This window comes from Entelurus aequoreus, linkage group LG04 (genome assembly GCF_033978785.1).
Source record: "Entelurus aequoreus isolate RoL-2023_Sb linkage group LG04, RoL_Eaeq_v1.1, whole genome shotgun sequence".
Taxonomy (NCBI): domain Eukaryota; kingdom Metazoa; phylum Chordata; class Actinopteri; order Syngnathiformes; family Syngnathidae; genus Entelurus; species Entelurus aequoreus.
The window spans coordinates 33,274,656-33,294,400 of NC_084734.1; the positions used below are offsets into that span (position 1 = coordinate 33,274,656).

At 40.0% G+C, this 19,745-nt stretch overlaps 1 protein-coding gene across 3 annotated transcripts in view; it reads right to left on the reverse strand.

Moving 5' to 3' along the window:
• Window positions 1-8,539: 8,539 nt before the first annotated feature.
• The window catches only part of fig4a (FIG4 phosphoinositide 5-phosphatase a), a 118,548-nt gene continuing 107,342 nt past the window's right edge, over window positions 8,540-19,745 (reverse strand). For all 3 annotated transcript variants that reach the window (XM_062044642.1, XM_062044641.1, XM_062044643.1), the window contains one exon: window positions 8,540-9,158. In XM_062044642.1, coding sequence (XP_061900626.1) covers window positions 9,027-9,158 — 132 coding nt within the window. In that variant the 3' untranslated portion in view covers window positions 8,540-9,026. The remainder of the gene's footprint in view (window positions 9,159-19,745) is intronic.

Genomic DNA, 19,745 nt, shown 5'->3' on the forward strand with positions numbered 1-19,745 from the left:
TCCATATTCTCTACTGCTTGCCAGTGTAAACATATCTGAGTTATTATGCAGAAATTCACTTGGCATGTTACAAAAAAGAAAGATCAGTCATGATAATACATGAGTGATACATACAGTGATTAGAGGCAGCCACCACACATGACATACTTCACACAAAAGTCATAGCTTCTCCACTTATATCCCGGTGCACTCTATAGTCCGGAAAATACGAGTGTGGGGGCAGGTGCAGTCAGCGCTGCCTGTAGGAGGAAAAGTCACCGCCGCTGTCCATGTTACTGACGACGAGCGCCAGCTGGCAGGGGCGAGGCATGTGCTGACCAGTGACGTGCAGTCAGTAGAGGCAGGTGAGGCGGGGCCTCACGTGCCACAATGGAAAAAAAAAAATGGAAAAAGAAAAAAAAAAAATTACATTTTTATATGTATCCAGTGATTATACTAAAGTTATTTTCCATTTAACTTCACCAGTTTTAGATTATTTTTATTCAAAATCGCTGAATTTTCACATTTGCCGTTCAAATACTTGCGGTGAGTCACCAGCCAGTTGAGGCACGTCACTGATTTGTGCCTCACTATGGATTGTGCGCAATGACTCGGCTAACTGCTGGCCTGCTGTGCAGTGAGACCGTATTGCTATATGAATTATTGGTCCTGGGTATGACTCAAAACTGCATCCGTTGATGAGGCTTCAGTTCGGGAGTTCTGGAGTTTTGGGGAAGGTGGAGTTACCCCTCAGTCATCATTGCTCCCAGGTCCACTCTGACCCGGGGTGGTAGTACCTGTCAGGGTCCCAGCTATGGGTTAAATAGCATTTCAAAGACCTCAACGGTGGAAGTGGCGGAGGATGACACTGCATGTCACAACGGCACTGAAGGTGGATGAAGGCTGCAACAGAGGGTGGTCTCCAGTCGTCATGGATCCATGCCACTGGATCAAGGCCCCTCTCTGCCAAGAACCGTGTGGTGGCTGCAGGCGCATCAGTCTCCCCACGCTAAAAGACGTCACGCGCAGGCGTCCTCCCGAATGGGAACCCATCCATTCTGAGGACAGTCATACTCGACTACGAGTGACTGCCGATGATGATGATGATGATGATTGTTGATGCAAAGCTAATTAAGATTTTGGCAAAATGAGGGTAATGAGTTATTTTTTTTGGTTACGTGTATTTTTTACGTTTATTGCCTCGTCGGGTGCGTGTTAGAGTGTCTGGTAGTCACAAAACCATGCAGGAATGTAGCAGCAGAGTGCGCCTGGGTCGGTCCAGCGTACTATACGCCTTCGTCGACCCCACTTCCGGTAGCTTCACACGAAACCCCACGGCGCAATGAAAGTGAAGGCCGGTCTACGGCGGCCTAGGTGGGATCCCGGCCCCTCAGGGTTTCCGGGCGCACCACCTAATACGGCCGCAAAATTATAATTTGACAAAATAAAAGCATGTTTTATTGTAGGTTTATGAGCTATGGTATGTTTGGAATTATATATCGACGTATTATTTTTGTTTATTTTGTCAAAAAACTAACGTCAAAACGACAGCCATTGCATGCATCCGGGCACAGTCGCACACGTAGCAAAGATGGCATCGGTTGTTAAGTTGGCCATACTCTTTTTATACACGACTCTGTTGTGGTGTAGTGCTACGCGTCACATCCTGTCCAACGGTGCTAACAAAATAATGATGTCTCTGAAAAACGGCTTACACTTTATTCAATGTGATCAATGCTGTCAATTATAGTAAAACCCGTGGGACATCATGCTCTGCATGTCATGCACCGTCGTTGCATGTAAGAACATTGATCATTGATACTCATTGAGCGGCTCACCAAGCTTTCATTTCTAGCAACATGCTAAATTAGCATGTTTTTGTTATGTGGAGGGCCCCAATGACTAAGTTTGCCCTCAGTCCTCAAATGACTAAATAGGCCCTTGCGTTGGTTGTCATACAAGTGTAAAAAGAAGTTAACCACTATCATAAACTACATCTTGTTCAAGGAAGAGTTGACATATGAGTTCACGTTCTTAACTGTCAAACAAAAACAACATCAGCATACTCGTATATACTTGCATGTTTGTGCCCAGTCAGCAAGTCTCGTCACATGAAGACTTCTTTAGTGGATGTTCCATTCTTCACCTGTTGTTGATGATGATGATGATGTAGCCACACAGGAAACATACACAAAAAAAGCACAAGAAAAAGCAAAGCAAGGTTTTTTTTTTAGGAAAAGGGGAGTGTTGTACATTTATTAAATAATTTATACTAACTATTTGTATTTAAGAAAAAAAACGTGTGGCCTAAAATGGGTCACAGTTCGATGAGTTTAAAGGTTGCAGATTGAAGGACGAATAATAACACTTGCACTCAGATGACTCTACTTCCAGATTTGCAACCTCTCAACAGATGTGTTGCTGCTTGGAAAAAACCCTGCATCACATTACTTTGTTGCGATGAAGAACTGTAATGCCACGGAAACACAATAATAAACATTAAGGTACTGGGTCTGATTAGACAGTGCAAAGGTACCTACAATTGTGGCCGTTGAGCGTAAACACAAGTCTACTCACCCACGCTTTTAGGAACACCTGCGTCACAACTCCTCCTCTCCTCTCGTCAGTGCAGCAGCTGAGAGATTATCCCCTGCTTGAAATACCTGCCGCACATGTCAAACTCCCAGGTCACCGGCCGCTTGTTTGCTCTTGGTGAAGAGCAGCTTCCGTCCGTCATTTCCTCCTTCGACAGGTGTGCTGGCTGAGAGTGGACAGACATCCTGTGTCAAGGTGCTGTTTGAGATCTGGAACAGATAAGACAGTCAACGCTCCACCTTCCTGTATCACCAACATCAGGACCAGAACGTATTGTATCCTCTTAAAAAGGTAACACTTAGACTGTCATGTCAATGTGTAATAACAGTAGATATTATGACGCCTGGTCATGTCTAGTGCAAGAGCTGTATCAAAATTGCTGCTTCCAAAGATAATATTGCTCAGTTTTGTCAATTATGAATAAGTTCATGTATTAAAGTGTAAACTGAAGCATCCTCGTATTTCGTTACCCTTCTTAAATTTACTCTACCTCCCAGTTGTCCGTTCATCAAAAAGATTTAGACAGTATAAAACATATTTTGCATACAATATGCAGTTTGTGTACATAGAATTCAAGATATTGGTTTTAAATTTATTAGGTGTGTTATATATATATATTTTTGAGCTTCTTTTATCTTTTTTTTGTCATTCTGAATTATTCCATAGATTGACTCTTTTAATACATATTTGTTTAAATTTTGTAAAAACACGTAATAGAAAATGTTATATAAAAAAAGATACATGTAAAAAATTGTAAGGTAAAGAGAAAAAAGTGCTATGTTACAATAATAAAAAAGGTAATGCCAAGAAAATAAAGAAAAAATATCCGGATAATTCAAATTATTGTTAAAGAAACATGGATTGATGATGAAAAAAAGGAATAGATTTTGATCTGGAAGGATATGAACTACATTACATAAAGTTAAGTTAAAGTTAAAGTACTAGGTGTGGTGAAAGTACTAGGTGTGGTGAAATTTGTCCTCTGCATTTGACCCATCCCCTTGTTCACCCCTTGGGAGGTGAGAGGAGCAGTGAGCAGCAGCGGTGGCCGCACCCGGGAATCATTTTTGGTGATTTAACCCCCAATTGCAACCCTTGATGCTGAGTGCCAAGCACCAAAGACTTTTTATAGTCTTTGGTATGACTCGGCCGAGGTTTGAACTCACAACCTACCGATCTCAGGGCGGAAACTCTAACCACTAGGCCACTGAGTAGGTTAGGACCAACAAAAACGGAGGAGGAGTAGCGGTGTACGTGAAGAAGAACCTGAACTACAAAAGTGATAAAACAACATGTAACTTGCTATTTATAACATCTTAGAATGCATAACCATGGAAACATGTCATTAAAAAAGCAAAAACATATTCATCATTTGTATGTATAAATCACCTAAGCCAAGTATTGAAACATTAGAAGACTGAATCAAGGCAAATTTGATGGACATCGGTCAAAAGGTAATTTTCTTACGTGGTGACTTTAATATAGAGCTATTGAACCCTAATAAGCAAAAGTCCATTGATGACTTCACAGATACAATGTATACAATGTACTACAAAGTTGTAAACCATTTTCTGTAAATCGTAATGTTACAGAATAACAATCAAATAATCAATCCGGAAAAATTACTATAATGTTTGGAGAATAACATTTTGTATTGACAAAAATTAAAAGGTTGTAATTGCACAAAAAACAAGACCTTAGCCTGGTCCGGAGTCTCCCCATGGTACCCGGAACCTCCAAGCCACACATATCTACCCAAGAAGGAAATCGGAACATCGTCTGGTGAGGTGTCCTTTCTCCAACAGCAAGGAGTAGACCAAGCTGGATGAGGACCGAGACAGAACCCTTGAACTCCTTTCGAAAGGTGATGCCGACCGGAAACTCCAAATCATGTGTTCCATCATAATTAGCAAAGGAGCTGAACGTTTTGGAGCTGAACAGTGGCAAGGACCAAAAAATCCAGCTAAATTCAATCGGGGGGGAAATTATGTTAAGCCAGCTGAGGTGGGAACTGTAATCCTTGAGACGCCAGTGCAAGGCAGCCAAGGAAGAAGAGACACCAGCTCTGTCGGAACTCACCTACATCATAAGAAAGAAGCTCATCACATTGAGGAGGACTGAATGGCACCGAAGGAAAGGTAAGGACTAGGAAGTACCTTAATTGGCAACCGCTTTACTAAGAGGCTACTGGGCCAAAAGTGAAGTGGCCACCTCGCTTGTCCAGTAGAAGAAATCGACCATCATATCAGTGCAACCTTCAGTGACACTGCAAGAGACCAGGAGCTTGGCCCTTGCAAGGCACTGGTGAGGCCTGCAGAACTGGTGTCCCAATTCAACAGTGATGAGCCCACTCTGGCAGAGCTAAAGGAAGCTGTCAAAGCTGCAATATCTTGTTCGGTTCTCGGCCCCAGTGGTGTACCCTCCGAGGTCTATAAGTAGTGCCCACGGATCCTCTGTCTGTGGACATTTCTGAAGGTGATATGGCAGAGAGAGAGAGTCGCAAGCCAGTGGAGGGTCCCCACATCTGCTGTCCCTCAAAAGGTTTCTCGTTGTCCCCATTGGGTTGAGTTTTTTCTTGCCCTAATGTGGATCTGAGCCGAGGATGTCGTTGTGGCTTGTGCAGCCCTTTGAGACATTTGTTATTAAGGGCTATATAAGTAAACTTCGATTGATTGATTGACGAAAACATGCTGCAGGCGTTTAGATCCCAAAGGAAGAGAACTAAAGGGAACATCGAGCAGTTCCGTATAATCTCCCTGGTCAGTGTTGAGGGAAAACATTTCTTCAAGATCGTGTACCAAAGGCTAACTGAGTTCCTTTTGAATAACACTTACACAGACACCTCTGTCCAGAAGGAGGAAGTTGTTGGAGTGCCTGGAGCATTGGGAAGGCAAGTGAGGCAAAGGAAAGCAAAGGAGACTTGGCAACTCTCTGGCTTGACCTAACCAACGCCTGTGGTTTGATTCTGCACAAACAGCACTGACAAGACATCACGTTCCTATGAAGATCTGCAACCTCATCATGGACAATTATAATGATTTCAGCGCAAGAGTCTCCTTCAGCCAAGTAACATCTGCCTGACACCGCCTGGAGAAGAGTATAATCACCGGCTGTACAATCTCGCTGTCAATATTCTCTTTGTTCATAAAGATGACTGTCAAGTCAGCGGAGGTTGAATGCAGAGGGCCAAAATGAAGATCTGGGACCTGACAGCCCCACAGAAGAGCCTTTATGGATCAGTGTTGTTTTCGTCAACGATGACGAAATCATTTCGTTGACGCCACTTTTCTTCATGACGGTAACGAGACGGTGACGAGATAAACATGTCTCTCTGATGACGAAAACATGACGAGACGTGTGTGAGTTTTCGTTGACGAGACGAGAACGGACGAAAATGTTAGTGGGTAATCTGTCAGACGTTTAAAATGCATGACATTTCTGGTCACGCCCACCAACTGACGTGCAGCGCACAACGTGCGCAACACGTCAGACTGTTGTTACTCGTCAGGCAATGTGGTCGCAAACGTAGAGACGACATATGGGTGTATTTTAAATATAACCCAGCAGATAATAAAACAGAGTGTATTGTGAAGGAAGACGGTGACAAATGTGGCCACAAAATATGCGGAAAAAATACGACCAACCTCAAGCGGCACCTTAAGGCTCGCCACAAGGATATTTTTTCCAAGGTAAGTTACAAATGCTGTTAACATAATCGATAAATGTCACAGTAAGCTAATACATTAGTACGTTTTCCACATACTCCTGGCGCAAATGGGCTGCTAACTTCAGGCTAAAGTTAGCTTTTGTTACGCTAACGTCAATTCATTATGTGTGTGTTACTTTAGCAGCATGTTTAGCCATGTTTACATTCAGTGACGGTGTGGTTATCTCTTTGTGAGTACGTTCTGTCAGCACGTAACTTGATATGTTTGATATCACATGTTTGATATGTTTACAGTATTTACAGGGTGGTCTATTTTGTTCCAAAAACTTAAGAACATGTTTGTTTCATACTTTCAAGTATGTACAGTATAACTCTCTGGTATAACTTACAACCTACCTCACTGTACCTCAGGAATTAATTGATTATTTTATTACATGGTTTGCACAAATTAAAGAGAGTGGGGTTGTATGATATCTGTTATAATTGCACTGGCAGACAGGGCCAAGTTGAGCATATGTGTTCCTTATCCATCACTCATATTTTGGGCATGTTTATGTTCATTGTACTTTAACAAATTCTGAGAAATAAAGCCACAATTTCTGAAGTAGAATGTTTTTGTTTTTTGGCTTTTTTGGAGTAATGAACTTTGATTCCACTGTTACCACTTTATCTGTGTGTAATACACAATCCTTGGATCAGAAATTTGCTGTTGGGTGGAAACCTTATATGTCTAAAACCATTCCTTTATTGTTATTATTTGTGAAAAAAGCAGATCTGCAAGCTTACAATGGGTTGAACTTATAGATCTGCTGCTATTTTCACAACTTATGTGTGACACTGCCCAACAGCAATCTCCAATACTTATTGACCTAAATTAAGTTGTTAAAAGACTATACTTATATACTTGTATTATACTTTTTATTCTTTATTTTTGGACTAAAACTAGACTAAAACCTTTTTGACTTTTCATCGACTAAAACTAGACTAAAACCCTTTTGAGTTTTCGTCGACTAAAAACGGACTAAAACTATCACATATAAAAGTGACTAAAATGTGACTAAAACTAATAAGCATTTTAGTCCAAAAGACTAAGACTAAGACTAAATGTAAGATGGTTGTCAAAAACAACATTGTTATGGATGACTTGACTGTAATGACCACATCCATGCCTGGGTTCAGGTGGCTCCTTCATGTGCTTGAACAGCTCATCACATGGGCAAGGATGAGCTTCAAGCCAGCTAAGTCTAGGTCTCTAGTCCTGAAAAAAGGTAAAGTGGCCGATAACTTTCGCTTTACAAGTGGAAGGACTAAGATTCTAATGGTAACCGAAAAACCTGTTAAAGCCTGGGCAAAATGTTTGAAAGCTCCCTGAAGGTTGCAGCGGTTTTTCAGCAGACCAAGAGCAACCTGTCGTCTTGGCTTACAGCAATCAACAAATGTGGTCTCCCAGGAAAGTTCAAGCAAGTGGTGCTACTGGAGCTGACTGTCCGCTGGGAGGACCGGATTGGGGAAGCCAATGAGCGCAAGAGGGCCAAATACTCTGTCCTCACCATAGAGTGCCCAAGCAGTGGCTGGAAATCCTGCTGCGAACCAATCAAAGTCGTTTGCAGAGGTTTCGCAGGTCACTCCCTACAGCGAGTGTTCAAACTCCTTGGCATCAGAGGACTGCAGTCGAGAAGAGCCACTACGAACATCCTCGAGGCCGCAGAGATGGCTATGGATCCGTAGGGGGAAGCCGTGGTGCGCTACTTGTACACAAGCTGGGGTCTGATCACCCCCGGCTGGGTCGCCGGGCGAGGGTGTCTGATGATTAAAGACCCAAAACACTATGACTGATGACGTGTCCAAGTATCACCGTAGGGTGTAGTTGAGGTACAGTATAGTGTTAGATAACAAAGGGGGATATTACAGGATATCTAAAACAGATAACCAGAGTAACCATGGCAACAAGAGAGACAACATAATTATTGTTGCTTTAATATAAATCCGGTTAACCTTGGGAAAAAAAAAACTTACTTACTTTTCTCCCTGAATATCTTTGAACTCTTTGAATGGCTTGGTTTGAAATGGTGAAAGACCACTCTCCATCACATGCTGGCGGCAGGCGCAGAACCCTCCCTTCCTTTGTCAGGCTCACGAGGCTCAGAGTGAGTAAGTGGTCAGTCGCCATGTGCATGTGTCTTCTAAGAGCCGCCCTTTGGCACATTTGCTATCTTTTTTGACACCTGAGAATGAAAGCAAACTAACAACAAAGTGTGAAACTAAATGGACATACGACACTTCTTGAAGAGTACAATAATCAATGAAAAAAAATGTGATGTTTATTTGCATCAGAAATACAATTTCAGACGCCTATGAAGTGCTAGAATCAGCAGAAATCAGGAAACACATTTAGACATGAAACAAAAATCTGCTTTTTGACAAAATGTAAATGGGAAAAAAAACATACATTTATAAGTTAATGTTACTTAAAACAAACATTTGAATAATAAAAGTGGTCATTTAAGAAAAGTCATGTACATGTTTGAAATATACATCAATATACATATTTTGTTTTAAAACAACATGTAATTGTAATTAAAACAACAGAGTCCACAAACAAAACTTCAAAATAACAGTAATAATGAAAAGAAGCAGGATATGCGAGTCATTTACCACAATAAAAGCCTAAGTAGATAAAAAACAAATACATGAATTAGTTAGTGAGGGAGACATCACTCTAAAAGTTGTTGCTGTGCTTCACATGTATCTGTTCTTGACGTACTCCCTGTACATCAGCGTGTCCTCACGACACAATGGCCTGACGTGACATCTTCCCGCCATGGCGTGGCTCTCGAAAACGTTGCAGCTTTCCCGGTCTACTTGCGGCGGTGACACGGCGTAGACACTGTCCTCTGGGAAGCGGGAAACAGGCTCCCTTAATGGGCAGAAGGGAGAATATTGAAAAAAAAAATTAACATAACATTAAACCTCGAACGATACTTGGAAATGCGGTATGAAGTGACCCGCAATTAATCAATAAGTCTATACACTATTAATAAAATAATGATTAGAATACAATATTTAAATATACAGTATGAATAAATATAACAAAAATAGTATACAAAAACATAATGACAATAACACGAAAATATACAAACATGAATAAAAAATGCCCTCTAAAGAAGATGGCAACAAAAAAAAGTATGCAAAGAATTTGATCAATAAATATAGAGTTGCAAATGATATACACTACTGTTCAAAAGTTTGGGGTCACATTGAAATGTCCTTATTTTTGAAGGAAAAGCACTGTTTTTTTCAATGAAGATAACTTTAAACTAGTCTTAACTTTAAAGAAATACACTCGATACATTGCTAATGTGGTAAATGACTATTCTAGCTGCAAATGTCTGGCTTTTGGTGCAATATCTACATAGGTGTATAGAGGCCCATTTCCAGCAACTATCACTCCAGTGTTGTAATGGTACAATGTGTTTGCTCATTGGCTCAGAAGGCTAATTGATGATTAGAAAACCCTTGTGCAATCATGTTCACATATCTGAAAATGGTTTAGCTCATTAAAGAAGCAACAAAACTGACCTTCCTTTGAGCAGATTGAGTTTCTGGAGCATCACATTTGTGGGGTCAATTAAACGCTCAAAATGGCCAGAAAAACAGAACTTTCATCTGAAACTCGACAGTCTATTCTTGTTCTTAGAAATGAAGGCTATTCCACAAAATTGTTTGGGTGACCCCAAACTTTTGAACGGTAGTGTAAGTAAATACAAAATAAATAAATAAACTAAACTACATAAAAATATCTAAACAATAGCATAATCATAAAAAACATATGAAAAAAACAAAAATGCCCATGAGTTGCGCCATGAGTTAAAACACGTTTCGGGTTCGATAAGAGCGTCTTAAAATAGCCATTTGTTGTGTAGCACACACAGCTTGTGCACCTCTGACAACAGTAATAGCGCGATGAATGAAGGTGGAAGGAGACTGAACAAGGGATGGGAAGACAAGCGGCTGAGGCAACCACGCGCACGAAAAACCTTTGCGAACCGGGGGTCGCCACCTTTAAGTGTAAGAAATGAAAGCTGCAACACAGCTATTCCACACATGACCTTTTACTAATTAATCTACTTGACAGTCCATTCGCAAAGAATGCTAAAAAGATTTCTGACGAACAACATGGTGGAGGCCACGAGAACATTTCTCCTGTCCTGTCTATTGTTTTTAATCAGTGCCACCTTCGCTTAGCCCTTTATAATGAAGGAAATGAAGGTTTACTTCTGCATACTCTTTGTATCAGATTTTAAAACGTCTTAATTTGATCTTTTTCTTTAATATCCTGATGTTGTCACAGAAAGGAAGTTCTTCTTTCATTGTTTTTTTCCCCAACTGTACAGTAAATCACTAAATACTTGATAATATGCCGCAAATGTCACAATGATATCGTAAGGACAAGACATAATCCACATACATGAACATGGTGGATGCCACGAGAACATTTCTCCTCAATCAAATCAATGTTTACTTATATAGCCCTAAATCACGAGTGTCTCAAAGGGCTGCACAAGCCACAACGACATCCTCAGATCCCACATCAAGGCAAGAAAAAAAACTCAACCCAATGGGATGACAATGAGAAACCTTAGAGGGGACCGCAGATGCGGGGACGACCCCCCCCTGGGCGACCGGTGCAATGGACGTCTAATGGATCTAGCATAATATTGTGAGAGTCCAGTCCATAGTCGGGCCTGTCCTGTCTCTTATTTTTAATCAGTGCCACCTTTGCTTAGCCCTTTATAATGAAGGAAATGAAGGTCTACTTCTGCATTCTCTTTGTATCAGATTTGAAAACGTCTTAATTTGATCTTTTTCTTTAATATGCTGATGTCGTCACAGAAAGCAAGTTCTCCTTTCATTGTTTTTTTCCCCACCTGTACAGTAAATCACTAACTATTTGATAATATGCTGCAAATATGTCACAATGATATCGTAAGGACAAGACATAATCCACATACCCAGGGGCGTACAGTAGCAAATTGGGCCCCCACACATACTGTAAGTGTCCTGTAGTGCCCTCGCATCCCACCTTAACCCAGCAGCACCCCCGACCACAAACACACTGCATTCTAAGAAATATGAATATTAGAATCTTGTTTTTATTTTCTTTGTATTTCTTGTTTCTAGTGATTTTATGATACTTGTTCACTTTTTAAAGGGAATTTTCTTCCTTTCTGACTTATAGTTGTTACAATGTTGGATACTCGTGTTAAACAATGCCTATTAAGCATCATATCATAAGGTTCATGCAATGCTCACGCCAATGATTTTTGTTCTCTACAACAGTAGTACTTTTTTCACCAAGTACCACCTCAGAAAACACTTGGCTGTACAAGTACCACCATAATGACCAACATTAAAATACAGTAGCAAGTATTTATTTAAGACAAGGCAGAGGTTTTATTTAACAAGTATATTAATAATTTCTGAACACTGTAACAGTACACACAGTTTGAACAGCAACACTGTGTTTTAATGTATATTTAAGTGATTATTTGGTATATCACAGTTTGACAATCACTGCTCTACACTAATTTAATTCAGAACACTTTTTATAAACAATCAGACTATTTTGAAGTATACAGAGCGTCTCCTTCAGGCCAACACCAATAAACATGGACCTGTAATAGATTATTTTATGAAGTGATGTGATGGATTATATCTACAAGTGAACAGTCTCAAAACAAAATATATGATGCAGGAATTGGACACGATCATTAATGAACAAACTGTTGAATATGTGAAATCCTACAAATATCTTAAGACCGTTGTAGACAATACTTTGGAATTTTATGGAGAATCGTGATGCTGTATGCAAGAGGGGTTTACCAGCATCTTCACTGTTGAAGGAAACTGTCCTTCTTCATGTTGATAAAACCCTGATGATTTTGTTTTATTTTGGAATCTCTTTCATCTTTTTGTCTAATGTCACGAAGGACTGTCACAGATTGAGCCAAACAATCAAGTAGTTGAGTTGTCTTATTGGTGAGCCGCAGCTGAGTTTGGAGTTTCTGTACATCAGGCAGGTACAGCGGATTGCCAACGCAATTACAGCAGATAAAATGGTAAATGGGTTATACTTGTGTAGCGCTTTTCTACCTTCAAGGTACTCAAAGCGCTTTGACACTATTTCGACATTCACACACATTCACACACTGATGGCGGGAGCTGCCATGCAAGGCGCTAACCACGACCCATCAGGAGCAAGGGTGAAGTGTCTTGCTCAAGGACAACGGACGTGACTAGGATGGGAGAAGCTGGGGTTTGAACCAGTAACCCTCAGGTTGCTGGCACACCCACTCTCCCAACAGCGCCACGCCGTCCCCCCTCTCACCCTCTTTGTGGTCAGTTTCAGCTCCTTGCATCTGGTTGCAGGCTTAGGGTTCCATGATGCATAACATCTTGTTATAGGAACAGCTTTGTTCAAGCCTATTCTTTCAAAAAAGTTGTAGTTATGTATTCATTAAGTCATGGTTGATTTATCTTACTGTCTTGTATTCTGATTACAAATATGTCTTTTGTTGGTCATGTGACTTTTTCATCTTTTCCTGGTCCTGGTCCTGTTGCCAGAGAGCCTGTGAGTCATGTTGCAGTTTATGCGATTTTGTTATTCTTATAGTCAGACCTGTTTATTTCCATACCTGACGGTTTTGGCCACAACTGTTGCCTTCCTCCGAGGTTGTCACGTGATGTTGCTGTGACGTGTCTGGTCAGCCGATTTAAACAATTGTTGGCGGTCTGGCTATAAGAATAACAAAATCCCAATTTTTGTTGAAGACCTAATGAACCTCTTTGGATTACATGCTGTAGTTTGTTGTGTCAACACTTTGGTTTAATCTAATGCTTATGCAAATTCCATCCTTCATTTTTTACACTGCAAAACAAATCTACCCACAAGTACAAATAAATTCACCTTGAACTTTTAACCTGGCAACAGGGACCTCTGCGAGGATCTTTGTTAGCTTTATTTTTTAACTCACTTTTGTAAACAACTTACACAATGTATGTAATGTAACAAGTAAGCAATTACGCCACAGTGTAAATTATGGTCCTTCAACAATCACTGTTTCTTCGGAATCAAAATATATGTTCCTATATTACATATGTCCTATTTAGGGCTGCAACTAACGATTAATTTGATAATCGATTAATCTGTCGATTATTACTTCGATTAATCGATTGATAATCGGATAAAAGAGACAAACTACATTTCTATCCTTTCCAGTATTTTATTGAAAAAAAAACAGCATACTGGCACCGTACTTATTTTGATTATTGTTTCTCAGCTGTTTGTACATGTTGCAGTTTATTTAAAAAAAATATATATACAGTATATACACTACCGTTCAAAAGTTTGGGGTCACCCAAACAATTTTGTGGAATAGCCTTCATTTCTAAGAACAAGAATAGACTGTCGAGTTTCAGATGAAAGTTCTCTTTTTCTGGCCATTTTGAGCGTTTAATTGACCCCACAAATGTGATGCTCCAGAAACTCAATCTGCTCAAAGGAAGGTCAGTTTTGTAGCTTATGTAACAAGCTAAACTGTTTTCAGATGTGTGAACATGATTGCACAAGGGTTTTCTAATCATCAATTAGCCTTCTGAGCCAATGATCAAACACATTGTACCATTAGAACACTGGAGTGATAGTTGCTGGAAATGGGCCTCTATACACCTATGTAGATATTGCACCAAAAACCAGACATTTGCAGCTAGAATAGTCATTTACCACATTAGCAATGTATAGAGTGTATTTCTTTAAAGTTAAGACTAGTTTAAAGTTATCTTCATTGAAAAGTACAGTGCTTTTCCTTAAAAAATAAGGACATTTCAATGTGACCCCAAACTTTTGAACGGTAGTGTATATATATATATATTTAAAAAAATAAATAAAATTGCCTCTGCGCATGCAGATCCAACAAATCGATGACTAAATTAATCGCCAACTATTTTTATAATCAATTTTAATCGATTTAATCGAGTAGTTGTTGCAGTCCTAATCCTATTATATGCGCACTATTGACTAGTGATGCACCGAACATTCGACTGATGAAATGCCAAGCCTCGCCAGTCTTTATTACAGCTTTGTGTTTACATGGCTAAAGATTGTACTCGTGTGAAAATATTATTTCAAAAGGGAATAGAGATAGACAGTTGCAATTCCGGATTCTTTGCTACACACATACAAGGAAGTGCATGAATTCCAGGAGGGAAAGTTGTAATGAGTGTGCGTCATCTAGAAGCCTCTTCAAAGATTGTGTCCCTCACCACCATGATGAAATCACTGAAGGACTAGAGGAAAAAGAAAGGCTACAATGCTTAAGTGTAAAGTAGGGGTGATCAATACAGACGCCAATACTCTTGATGGATATCAGTATATAAAGTGATTAGATTTTTTCTTTTTGTTCTTTTTATTACAATTTTCTTTTGGGGAGAGGGGCATTTTATAAAACGTTGACAAAGTCAGGGAGTAAGTCTTTGGATACAGCAAGGCTTTGAGGGCAAAACCCAAATGATTTAAATGACAGCCAATACTAGTTAGTTATTGTGAAGTTTTTGTGCAGTAGCCACTTTATTTTGTTGTTTATTTGAGTTTGCGGGGGGGCTGAAGTCTATTCTAGCTGCACTCAGGCAGAAGGCAGCGTACACCCGGGACAAGTTGCCACCTCATTGCAATACCACACATCAATGGGCGTGGTTTAATTCCCAATCTGGGAATGCCTCCACATACAAACAGCTTGCAGACAGACTAAAAAAAATGTGACTGTGGAGCAAAATTTACACCAGCACAAAAAAAGTTAGCGCTTGTGTCTTACAGCGAGCAGGTCCTGGGTTCGATTCCCGGGCTTGGGTCGGGGTCTTTCTGTGTGGAGTTTGCATGTTCTCCCCGTGACTGTGAGTGTTCCTTCCGGGTACACCTACTTCCTCCCACTTCCAAAGACATGCGCTTGATGATAGCTTGATTGGCAACACTAAATTGGTCGTGTTGGCCCTGTGATGAGGTGGGTACTTTTCCAAGGTGTACCCTGCCTCCCGCCACAGTGCAGCACGGAAGTGTAGGTCCCCTTTAATTTCTGCTTATTACTTTTATTTCCACTAGGAACATGTTTTTTTTATTTGAAATTAATTTTAATTTAATTATTTAATTTTAAGTTTTTGTGTATTAAATGTCAGTATTATGTTTTTTTAGTCTTGTATGTGTTAGTGCACTTACAATAACATAAAAAGTGTATTTCTTTTAAACAGAAAGCACAATCTTAATAATGTTTTTTCAAACATATTCAGATGTTTTTAGTATACCTGCAGAGTTGGGTGGATGTGTGTGTATTTATGCTATTAAACACAAGCCCTGTGAAACAATCATGAAATAACATGTTACTGACAGAGCAGTCCGTAGGTCCGTACATTTTACACATGATAGTGAATAAAGTAATAGTATAACCACGCTCAAAGGACAGAGCAAAAAACAGCTTTGAATGAACCATCGTACATTATTGCAAGGTGGGTGTAGGTAGTCTCTGACAGTTTTCATTTGATTAAAGCAACTTTATTATGGAACTTGCAGATTTTATACCACGCGCTAAACAGTGTGTGCAAACTACAAAATTGCGTGTACTTTTAGTAGGCGTGATTGAAGACTGCATTTACAGTACAATTGAAAAGTGGTGCCGACCGCCTTATATAAATGAGGTGTTTGCGTGTAGCCTACTATATGTGGCTTTCACCTCGGAAAAACCCAATCATGTCTTTATCTGCGTGGACCGGACTTTGGCCGAGAGCTAACAGGCAGCCTCGGATGGAGCCGGCTATCTTGGTTGCTTCGTTGGGTTTGTTCTTATCTCTGGCCATGCTTCCCCCTACCCCAGCAGACAAATGTGCGGAGCACCGCCAAAGTCACTGCCATGTACCGTACCATAGGGCGCACCGGATTATAAGGCGCACTGCCGGCGAATGGTCTATTTCCAATCTTTTTTCATATATAAGGCGCACCGGATTATAGGGCGCATTGAAGGAGTCATATTATTTTATTTTAAAAAAAAATTGAAAACACTTCCTTGTGGTCTACATAACATGTAATGGTGGTTCTTTGGTCAAAATGTTGCATAGATTATGTTTTACGGATCATCTTCAAGCTGCATTCTGACAGTCGCTTCAGGATGCGCCGTTTTGTGGGTGGTCTTATTTACATGGCTCACCTTCGACAGCGTCTTCTCCCCGTCATCTTTGTTGTAGCGGTGTAACGTGCAAGGATGGGAGTGGAAGAAGTGTCAAAAGATGGAGCTAACTGTTTTAATGACATTCAGACTTTAGTTAAATCAATAACGGAGCGGCATCTCCTTATTCGTGGCTCACTAGTGCAAGAACATCGCCGGAAATGTGTCCTGTGAAAAACCGTCCGACCCTAACGCTCTAATAACTAAAGTTCCTTGGGTGAATAATGTAAACTCACTACACCGGTATGTTTTAGCACTTTCATGGGGAGTTTACTGACAGATATAAGTAAGAACTTTACACTACTTTATATTACAAATGGCAACAACAGAGGATGAATGTCACATAACAAGAAGATAGAGAAAAAGAAGGAGCTTACAAAGGCAGACGCGAGCAATTTTTCAGGACTTATTCAGATCCCAAATACAGATCAGCAGGTACCAGAAGGTAAGAAAAGTTGCTTTTGCATAATATTGCGAAACAAAATGCCAGATAATGTGTCTTACCTTATACACATACCATAATAATACTTGTATGTTGAAGCACAGCACAATCCATCAAGCGGTGCGGCTTCATAGCTTACCAAAGTCGTACTAAAACATTTTGATAGATTTTTGAGCGCCGTGTGTAATGTTATATATTTTCAATGGAACATATAAAATGTTGGTGTTATTTACTTGAGTCATATTGCAGTCTACACCATATCGCTTGTGTGTGACTGTTATCATATTGCGGGCTACATGGATCTCTTATGTTTGACTGCCATCTACTGGTCACACTTATCATTTCATCAAATAGCTTTAAGGTCGGTAAGCAAAACCAGAATGATTCCGTACATTAGGTGCACCGGGTTATAAGGCGCACTGTTGAGTTTTGAGAAAAAAAAAGGATTTTAAGTGTGCCTTATAGTCCGGAAAATACGGTATGTGGTTGAAGTGTGCTTTTGTTTTGTTGTTTGTCAAGACATGGTGCAATGAGTATCATTTATTGCTCATTATTTTTTGTTGTGTTTTACTTTTGTTGCTTTATGTAGCAATGGCACCGCTGAGGTGTCATCTGGTGCCATCAGCGCTGTGCTTTTAATGTGTTTTTATGTAATTAAACTTGAATGTTTCCTTCTTGTTTTCATGTTTTGTTCATACCTTATTGTTGGTGGACTTTTTAATTTCCCCCTTGTGGGATGAATGAAGTCTCTCTTATCCTATCCTATCTCTTTCACATTCATATTATCATGCTCCTACCTGTGGCGTTTTGCATTTCTTAAAACAAGCAGCAGACATTAGGGGTGTAACGGTACACAAAAATTTCGGTTCGATACGTACCTCGGTTTAGAGGTCACGGTTCGGTTCATTTTCGGTACAGTAAGAAAACAACAAAATATACATTTTTTGGTTATTTATTTACCAAATTTGTAAACAATGGCTTTATCCTTTTAACATTGGGAACACTATAATAATTCTGCCCTAGTTAATCCACATTAAACTGCCTCAAGTTGTTTCTCAGATTAAATAAAATGACAAAACTTTTCTACATATAAAAAGTGCAACATTAAACAGTTTCAGGTCAACTTATCATGCTTAATTTATTACAGCATTTGGGAAGCCTGTAGTTGATTTTTATTATGTAAATGTTATATTTTTATCAACATGTGATAACAGGGACCCTGCCATTCAAAACTAGGCTGCTCCATTACTAATGATTAATGTAACTATAGCTGAAAAAATAGTACAATAGCAATAGGAGAGACTATTCATCCCTGAACACCATGGAGTTCATGTAGGCTTAATGATGCAGTTACATTATTATATCAACTATCAGAGACAGAAACTCTTCATTTAACATAATGTCCTTTTTTGCTGCTTCAACACAGCTCAATCAACACAGAAAAAGGTAAAGTGAAATAACAGACAGACAGGGCTTTGCTGTCCGTAACACACACCGCAAAATGAGCTAACGTTACGCTAAAAGCGAATTAGCCTTCACCTCAAGCCAGGAATGCGAGCGAGCTGAGCTGCAGTTTATATTTCTAGAAGGTCAACAGGCTCATAGTGATGTTACTAGTAGTTGACTGGGAGGTGTTTATTATCATTTGGGGAGAGTCCGCAGCCTGATGCTTACCCGCTAAACGCTAAGCACTGACTACATGCACTCGGAATACGCACTGCTGATTGGCTGTTACCACTCTGAATATGCACTGCTGATTGGCTGTTACCGCTCTGTATGTAACCAATCAGATGGTTGTGTGGGTGGGACAATGCTGGGTGCTGTGTACTGACAGAGACAGGCAGAAGGAAGTGGAGCAGCTTGTTAAGACTTTAGCTTAGCTTAATATGTTCGTGTGGAAACTCGTTCGGTACACCTCCGAACCGAACCGAACCCCCAGTACCGAAACGGTTCCATACAAATACACATACCGTTACACCCCTAGCAGACATGTACCACTTTCTTTGGGCATTTTAGAACCAGTCCTGCGGTGCATCTAGAATGGAAACCACTTTATTTAAGTGCACTGAAGAGAGGCTGGCACTAACTGCAAGTTTGCGCTTCAGTGGCAAGAAAATGCATATTGCAAGAAGTTTTTTTTTTTACATAGGAGACACGTTAATAATATATCTTCTAAATGAAAAAAACAGTTGTGTTTCTTTGATAAATCAAACTGCCTGTGCTAAATAAATACATTTGCACCTTCTCCTCCCAGTAGTGTGGGCTTTCTGATGATCAGCATATATTCTGCATTATCATGAAGATTTACACGTTAAATGGATTGCGCTCCTTGTTCTGCTCACTAAAGACACACAAGCCTCTGTGCATAAGTTTAATAGATCAGCTCTGCCTGTGCTATCAAGATTGCACATGTTTTAGTACACACAAACCTTTAATAGATCAGGCCCCAAATGTCTTACTTACTCATATTTCAAATGGCCCCCATGCCACACTTTGGACATACTTTGAATCATACTACAGCCTTCAAACCTGCTTCTGTGTTGTCCTGTTTTGTAAACCACTTTTATTTCCCAGTGCCATTAACAAAGCGCACGCATAGCAGAAGTGTGTGCATTGCGATGTCGACTATGTGCAAGAGCCTGACAAAAAGGCGAGACAAAGCAGCAAATTGCTTGTACTGCAGCACATTTTCAAGCCACGTGCGATTGTGTAAAAACAAATAAATAATCCATAAATAACAGGCCAATAGCAGGCATGAAAGCAGCTAACCAAAGATTTACTGGGTTAGGAAATT